This window comes from Habropoda laboriosa, unplaced genomic scaffold (genome assembly GCF_001263275.1).
Source record: "Habropoda laboriosa isolate 0110345459 unplaced genomic scaffold, ASM126327v1 scaffold276, whole genome shotgun sequence".
NCBI lineage: Eukaryota > Metazoa > Arthropoda > Insecta > Hymenoptera > Apidae > Habropoda > Habropoda laboriosa.
The window spans coordinates 673,230-682,300 of NW_017100410.1; the positions used below are offsets into that span (position 1 = coordinate 673,230).

A 9,071-nucleotide genomic window follows, 5' to 3' on the forward strand; every position below is an offset into this window, starting at 1 on the left:
GGACGCGAAGCTCCAATACAAAATGAAAAAACCGTCGGTGATCCTAGATCTTCAGGACTCCGCGTACGCGGCGAAAGCGGTGATACACGAGTTCACGGCGCGACAGAAACTCTTCGAATCCGTGATGACTATCATCAAGAGATGCTTGTCGTTTGTATTCCTGAAAATCATCCTGAGCGCGCAAAGTTACCACGACAAGTACCTGACAGAAATCGAACACGACAATATTTACGTGACTCCTTATTTCCGAAGAATAGACGCGAGAAGGAAAGCTCGCGGTAGCACGACGCTGTTACCGTTGAAGAAGATCGAGAGGAGTAAATTCGTCGATCCGTACAGTTTGAGACCGAGCAAGGCAGAGGGATTTCAAATGACGGGACAAATAGTCAAATTGATGCTTGAACTTATCACTGCGACTGTTTTCGTCATTTTGGATTGGCTGTTCTACGAGGTGCTGGATCTTGTCAGAAGGCACGCTCACATGGAGTATACTCAAGTAAGATTTATTCGCGTGCAATGTGTCGATGTGTTCGTGTGATTTGTAGACGATAGGAAAGTACAGGTGTCCCTCAATTTACGCGGAGTATCCGTTCCGCGTGGATTCGTTTTACGCGAACGAAAATCGCGGAAATGAAGTCTGCCGCCGCAGCCTTATCGATGCTTTTCTAAGCAAGTACACATATGATGACTAGCGCAACGTAATGTACTTTTATCCTTATCTCGTCCAGCACTGACGCGTTTCAACATCGTCGAATAAGTTACTGTGTACACTTCGAGGGAAATATATTTTCTCGCCGCGTAAATTAAGATCGCGCACAAAAACTACCGCGTCAATTGAGGACACCTGTAGTTGGAAATGTAATAGTTAAATGATATAAATAATATTAAAACCTATAATATAAAATAAAAGTTGTAATTTGTAAAATAATATTGAGAAAATACTTAATTTATTTGTTAATATAGCCATTTTTATGTCATTATTAATTAAATTATTTGTAATATTGTGAATAATATTAGAAGAAAATTATTCAGCCTGAGATGTCGTAATATAACGTAATACAAAATTGTTGCTGATGTGTGGTACTAAATTTGACTGAGAAATGCAACTTAAATTATACGATACCTTCCGTACGAAGATAAGGGGTGTCCTAATAGGTACTTATGAACGGCAGTGTATGCTCCAGAGTAAAGCAACAAAAATTATAAACAATAAAACGCGATGTCTATAAAATTTGACACTTGCAATTGCTACCACTTTAACCCTTTAATCTACAACAACGTGTCAGACTCGTGGCAGAGATTCTGATGAAGATGTGAGAAAAATAGTTATATTAACAAGAAAAATTAATTGTAATCCTAGCTTTCGTTTTAACTTGTAAGATTAAGGATTCATAAACGTAATTAATCTGTAACAGATTAGCTTTTGTTACCTGATACAGTACTAAAACATTAAATGGCTGACGCTTAGATGCACAGTCAGAAAAGAAATCATAGGTTAAGGGGTTAATCCCTTAAGACTCATATTTTTCTCAACTTGATATGCAAAAATGATCAATTCTTCTTTTTAAATTATTTCCTAGACCGTAACCTACGTTTTCGCCATAATAAGAAGAAAATAATTAAAAAAAATGACACTTATTGCACAAGCGTTAATATACACCTGCAATTAATCTAAAACAATTTCCTCTTCCAGGCGGGGCATCACGATCTATCACTGGAGATCCGCGGCACAGGAGTGATCGCTTCGTTGATCAGAACGACGGTCCACGGTTTCAACGTGAAGAAACGAATCAAAACCGTAGTTTCGAACAGTGCTTGCCTCCCGCAACCAACGAAACTGCCCACTCGCCTGATCCTCAAGATCTACGGCACTTTCTTCGCAGTTTTCCTACTCATTTTCCTATCCGTCTACACGGAAAGAACGCGTCGCGGTGTCTGCTCGTTTTTCTATCGAAAAAGGGAAAAGAGACGAGTGTTGTACCTGTACAACGAGAGTCTACGACGGAGAATCGCACACGCGAGATTCATGAAGGCCAAAGTGAAGAGTACGGTGAGAACGCGTCGTTTGGAGAACGAAGTTGATTTTTGGCTCGCGGTGAGACTCAAGTGGCCAGATCGCTTCGGATGGCTGAAATTCTTCGCTTGCGCCAGGGAGAGGTGCTTGATATGCGGCGATCCAGAGCCTAGAAGAGGACCAAAGTATCTGGAGTGCACCACTCCGGGATGTCCCTTTGTTCACTGCGTTGAATGCTGGAGAGACGTGGGGAGGATTTGCTACGCTTGCACCGAATTCGAGGATTCGGAGACGGAGGAGTACGACACCCAACGCAGCGAATTTTAATTTTGACTGTTCGAGTTATGCGATTCGAGGTGTTTGTTCGTAAGTTTATACGTTTAGTTTAGGATGTATGCTAGGATATTAGTTGTTGAGAATTAATTTGAAATTTGAGAAAATTAGAGTGTCGTTCGTAAGTATTAGGACACCCGTTGTATTCGTACAGAAAGTATGAAGTTTAACCCTTTGCACTCGAAGGCCCTTTCTTCTAAAAGGAAGTAGAAAATTGATGCAATTTTTTAAAACTAATATTTTTATTAGAAGTATTTCTCTTTCAAACTATTTCACTGCTGAGATCTCTAAACATGTAGCGAACAATTCACGGAGGTCCGTAGACCCGCTGTCTTGGAAAATATCCTTAGAGTTGCCTCTAATGGTAAATATAGTGTCGCTTCTTAGTCGTCTCTCGAGTGCAAAGGGTTAAATTACATTTCTTCTTTTAGCGTGCTGTAGTTTCAAATTATTAAATCGGCTAGATGATTCTTTTGGCTGAAAGCATAACAGCACAAAATGAAAGGAAATTTATTCCTGGGTCACCGATGACCCACGTTACTGCATTCCTTATTTATGTTACTTTTTCAATGGTAGTATGTCACCTGGCGAATTGAAAACGTATCACTGTGCCACGCGGGTCACCGATGACCCACGTTACTGCATTCGTTATTTATGTTACTTTTTCAATACTAGTATGCCACTTAGCGAATTGAAACCATATCACTGTGCCACGTGTGTCACCGATGATCCACGGTGTGACGACTGCAAGCAATATTACGACACATTTTGCGATAATTTTTCTTCTTACATGAAACTACTAAACGGCCTGAGCGAAAAATCCAACGCGGGTCAAAAGTGACCCAGGCGGCACTCAGCGTGTTAAATTTCCAAATACTTAGGAACAAGAGTGTACACAGAAACGGAAAAATGTAGGAACCTCGAAAGTTAATAATTTGTAACATTCTACTGCACGTTACAATTAAGATTTAAGTTCGAATTGAGACGACGTGTTGCTGGAAAATAAAAGTAATACAAAGTAAAAATTGATTATAAGAAGAAACTGAGCATTAGAGTACGTTGAAAATAAGGTTTATCACTAAATTACACCGTTTAACCCTTATATAGGCAATCAAAATCTTCACAATTGCTTCAAGCTTCAATATTTCAAATTATTCGCATAAATGTTTATTTTGAAAACCTGTATCGACGTAGAAATGTCAAAAAAGTGGTAATTTGGAGCGATTTCACGATACTTTCACAAGAGCCTAAAAAACTGCGAAAAGAAATCATAGAAATGGTTGTCTAAACAATGAAAAAAATTTGTTTGAACAGGTTTTATTCGAATCTACGGTAAACGTTGGATGTCACACGATATTATTATTCAGGAAAAGATGTCGTAGCGTGAGTATCACGTCTCAAGGTTTCGATGACGCCGGTCAAGGTTCAAATCTAGGATCCTAGGAGTAGTTTTTAAGGAAAGCACGATATCGTCAAAAATGGTGAGGCCATCTCTACGTATAAATCTCACGTAGGAAAGTCGACAAGAAGTCTCAGATTTCATGAGGAAGAAACAAGAACTTTAAACGCGCATTTACCATGATGAATCTACGAAGGCTGAGACGCCTGAGCGGCATATAAAACGTTCTGAAAATAGTATCATTTCTGGTTTTATATTGGCTTATTGAATCCAGGAAATTATATACATCCCTGTTGACAAACGGTTCTACGAAGTCAACCTTGTACCGAGGAAATGCTGAGTATTTATAATGAGTTACAAACACGGAACGATTTGCGTCTGTGTCGTACAGTCATTCAAGGAAAAGTCGGAATTATGCGTCGAATCGATTTGAATACAACTGGAAATTTCGCAAATTATCGGAATTCTGTTCACGCGCGAGACAGAAGAGAGGTAGATGTGGTTTGTCGGATGGGAAATTCTGAATTTAAATAAATTAAAGAATTCTTCATTTCAATTTAGAAATTGTAAATTAGCGGCCTGGAATAGTGGCCTAAGTCAATTTTAGAAATTCTAAATTTTGATATTCTACAAATTTACTAAATTGAGAATTTCTATATTTTGCAAATTTAGTAAATTTAGAATTTTCATATTTTACAAATTTAATAAATTTAGAATTTCTAAAATTAAAATTAATTAATTTAGAACTCATAAATTTAGAAATTCAGAAATCCTAAATTTATAAAATATACAAATTTTCTGGAACATTTTCTGGAACTGGCAGAAGATAATTAGGTGGCCTGTTTTACTTAGCCCACCCTGTATGTATCGGTGATTATGAAAGTGGCTACAGTGATAAATGTTTGTTTCGAAATATTGACGTTTTTCCTTTCGGTGTATTGCCGAATTCTATTTAACCACACACCTACCAACTCCATTTCCGACTATTCTGCAAAAATGGTTCCACATTATTGCAATGTAAATCGACACACCACAAATAAATGATAAATTCAATTTCTTTAGATTCTTCCCTTAAGCCACATTCGTAATCACCAGCACACACGGCAAAATTCAACAAACATCGTAGAAAAATCTGTTCTCCGATCGCATAAAATCGACACCGTGTACAAAAAGCGCCGCGTAAACGGAGAAATTAGTGGCCATATATAAGAAAAAAGCCTTGTATATAAATAGAGGGACAAGTGCGTACATTGGTTGATCTAACGACATCCTAGCGTAGAAGGAAATGATCCTCTCGTGCGCATTTTTCTTAACGATTTACGTGGTAGGTTCAATTTCCTTTAGGTATTATAAGTAATAAGCCGCGATTTCGTGCGACTAACGAGCCATACCCGAGACATATAAGATGCCCACGCTAACGAGCTCGACATTCAGTGATCGAAAAAGCCAGCAACAAGCGAATCTCTGCAACCAAGATGAAGACTGTCCTGATTACCCTCGTGTCTGCTATCTGCTTCCTGCTCGGTGAAGAAGTATCCTCCGAGGAGAAGTACACAACGAAGTACGACGACGTGAATATCGACGCTGTGTTGAACAGTGAGAGACTTTTGAACGCATACGTGAACTGTTTAATGAATCGTGGTGCTTGCGCACCAGATGCTGCTGAACTTAAAAGTGAGTACCTAACTTTCGACGTGAATTAAAAGTCCTAAGATTAGGATTATCTAGTTTAACTACTTTACCTTTTACGGTTTGAAATTGTGCACACCGAAATAAGTGACAGAACTTCAACTTTGTTACTGTACTCTACTCGTCCTAAAGATGAAAACGTAGGTCCGGGAACTCTTCCTTGTTGACGAATACTTTGAGAGAATGATGGACACCTTGAATGGTAATAATTCGACGATCGAAATTTGTTTACGATGGTGTATTGTAGGAAATGAAATTGAATAAAATTTACATAAATTCATTATTTAAATTTCAACTTAAGATTTGCCTAAAGAAATTGCTGAAAATTATTTCCTTCTGCCGCAATACACATTTCGCTTCAACGTTTCAGAAGACTGTCGAAGACGTCAATAAGTTCCTAGTGCATTCCGAATTTTATCACATGCGAGTGTAGACTGTAGATTAATAGATTTGATACTTTCTTTGAAAAAAGATTTCAAGAACAGCTCATCTTTAACTCTGCTTAGGTATGTACCTACCCTTCTAAAAGCTAGCTAAATAAACAGGCAAATCGTATCTTCCTTCTCGTTTCAATACCATGAATGTGGTATTCAGTAAATTGCAAAAATTCAGAATTAAATGCAAATCATAAAATCCCACGTAACTCTGGGAAAAGAAAATTTTGAAATTTTCTCGATACTTAAATTTAACTAAAAATACTATTTTATTATGCTATTACTTTTATTTTCTATTACTCTAAGATATTATATTATGTGTCCTTCTTCAGTCACATTCGTTACACATTTTTACCCAAAAAATGAAAATTTGCACATTCGTGGATTTGGCGCAAGAGAGACAATATCAGATTGGTCGATCTTCCCCTGAATTCTCTTGGTCGTGTAACAATGACGCATAGAAGAAAGTAAGAGCGTGTAAGGAGCTCCTGCTGTGACTTTAGTGCATCATCGCGAAGGTCGTAAGCACCTCCGCTCAGAGAAATACTGGACGGGTCAATTATGATACGTCCAGGTGCTCGTATGAATATTCAGCTAATTTGCTACATAGTATGCCGTCCTTTTACGATCCTTGTTACTATTCCGGGAAGGGGGGCAAGGTTGTGCATTAAAAGGATTACGTGTCTTCTGGCGAGTATTAGGTCATCCCATGAATACGTGCCCAAAAGCGAAAAATATTTAAATGAAAATCCAAGGGAATGCTATAGCAACGACATAACGGTCTTATCAAAAAGAAAAAAAAAGAAAAATGTTGTGGAATGAAAAGGTATAATATCAAATTTGAAGGTTTCTTGGAAATATTGATCTAAAGTAGAAAATTCGAACCTAACATTAGGCCATCTTGGAAATTCCCGCGGATTTATGCCGTTCATTTTGAAAAAAACCTAACACCATTGAAATGAAACGTTATTTAAAATAATTTCCACAATGTTTGACACACTTTTACCACCGTATTACAAAAGCATTAATTCTGCGTTGCGGTTTAATAATAATAATAGTTTTACTATTGGAAGAATTGTTCAAAGAACGTTTCCGTTGGAAAAATTCGAAATTTTGATGCTTAACCTTCCGCGGCTGACGGCCAAATTTTTCACACCGCTACTGACGCTGGGTCTGTGAAGCCCAATACTTCTCCCTTTAATAAAACGAGTTAGAAGTGAATAAAGGTAAAATGTTTACTTTAGGGCGAAAAGTAATGTTATTATAATAATAAAACATATCATTAAAAAAATCTTGTACGCTTATAAACCAAATTACGAATTCATTTTTAAATTCAAAATTTCTGAAATACCTACTTCGAAAATAATTTCTCGATACTTTTAATAATAATCATCGATTTACGTGAAACACTGGTATAAAACTGGTAATTAATTTTTTTTAATATTTTCATGCGTGAGAAATTAAAAGGACCTCGAAATTTCGTGCCGCGTATAAATAAAATCAACTTTACTCCATTGTGAAAATCGATAATTTGAGATTTAATCAGTGGTAATTAATTTTTTATTTATGTTCCACGTGTGAGAAATTAAAAGGGTCTCGAAATTTGGTGCCGCGTGTAAGTAAAATCAATTTTATTCCACTGTGAAACTGATATAACGAATAACTGGTTGCATGCATTATTTATGCAATATCAAGGTTGCTATCTTTTTTGACAATTTAAGATTCAATTATGGTACCGCTGTTATCATTTAAATTAATATTTCAATAATTATTATCGTAACAAATAATAATAAATAGTAATTGTTTAAATAACTTGATGTTTAATTAAAATTACAGAAAACTTGCCCGATGCCTTAGAACACGAGTGTTCAGCCTGCAGTGAGAAGCAGAAAGAAATTGCAGATAAACTTTCACACTACTTAATCGATCATAGAGAAGAAGATTGGAGTCTTCTGGAGGCAAAATACGATTCGACAGGAGCATACAGGCAACGTTACCTCGAGGACCGTCTCAAGGAAACAGCTATAGACTAAATTGTTCTTGCAACCCAACAACATTGATTACGTTTACCGTATTCAATTATAAAATATATGGTTGGTTGTCACGTTTCGCATAATTTCGTTGTTAAATGGCCGACAGATTCATTACAGCGAACGTACCCCCTTGTCAATTTACATAAACATTGAATCAGCTACTAATTTCTTATAGATTTGAAATTGATGCTGTGGAGATCAATTTACCTGATTTCGATCGCATGATACAAAATTCATTAAGAAATTCCCAAAATTGCAAACATTTTTCTGCAAATTTTTGTACAACTTGCAATGCACCGTGATCCAAAATTTTTGGCCGACAGTGCATTCACTGCCTTTTGTAAATAACTGTTTGGTGTCTGAATTGTCATGTTTTATTATTTATTGCGTTTTTCTTCTAAAAAATTAAACTGAAAAAATTGTTAAGTGAAACGTGTGACAATCAGCCTCGGTCTCCCTTACTGTAATTGTTTTATCATGTTAAACGTAAAAACTATTCCAACGAAAAATCGACCTTTAACAACATAAACACTTCCAGAGAATACTTGAAAAATTCTCGTAATTTTGGAAAAGTCTCACAATTTGAGACTGAATTCCACGAAATAAAATGTACTCACGATATATCTGTGAAATATAATTGATATTTACGTTAAAATAAATAAAAAGACTTAATTAAACGATCTTATTGTACAAATACTTTCACCAAGCCAAGGTTCGAAATTCGTTCAATACGTACGCAATTAACAAAATCAATCTTTCACAACTCGCCCAAAAATGGTGATTAATACAGACTAATTAAACCATGATTGATGAACCTGCGGCTACTTTATCAACCCCAAATGAAGCCAGAAGTTAATTCGTGTTCGACTGAAACCTAAAGAGGATCCAGTTTAAACACTGGATAGACTGAACGGGTCAAAATGACCCATTAGCAACTTTCCAAGAAAAGTGAATGTTCGATTCTGGTAATTATTAACGTGTGCAACATTCTGACTTTGTCTTCTGCGTGTATATGCACTTCTATTTGTATCGATGTGAATCTAAATTTTTAATCATAGTCACGTCGATGTTATTTACATAAAAATTCACAAATTTGCAATGTTACAATTTTAGTAACATAAACTTTCACAGTTTTGCAATTTTAGGTACATAGAAATTCGCAATTTTTT

The 9,071-nt window shown here is 36.4% G+C and overlaps 2 protein-coding genes across 2 annotated transcripts in view; both read left to right on the top strand.

The window, feature by feature from the left end:
• LOC108575474 (DC-STAMP domain-containing protein 1) overlaps positions 1-2,341 on the top strand; it is a 9,605-nt gene extending 7,264 nt beyond the window's left edge. Inside the window, exons 5-6 of the mRNA XM_017938290.1 lie at positions 1-496; positions 1,694-2,341. The exon at positions 1-496 is cut by the window's left edge and continues 19 nt beyond it. Coding sequence (XP_017793779.1) covers positions 1-496; positions 1,694-2,341 — 1,144 coding nt within the window. The remainder of the gene's footprint in view (positions 497-1,693) is intronic.
• A 2,649-nt stretch (positions 2,342-4,990) lies between these two features.
• On the top strand, positions 4,991-8,025 carry LOC108575480 (ejaculatory bulb-specific protein 3-like). The gene is made up of 2 exons (XM_017938300.1): positions 4,991-5,420; positions 7,706-8,025. The coding sequence occupies exons 1-2, from the start codon at positions 5,222-5,224 to the stop codon at positions 7,900-7,902; spliced, it is 396 nt and encodes a 131-aa protein (XP_017793789.1). The 5' UTR covers positions 4,991-5,221; the 3' UTR covers positions 7,903-8,025.
• The last annotated feature ends 1,046 nt before the right edge of the window (positions 8,026-9,071 follow it).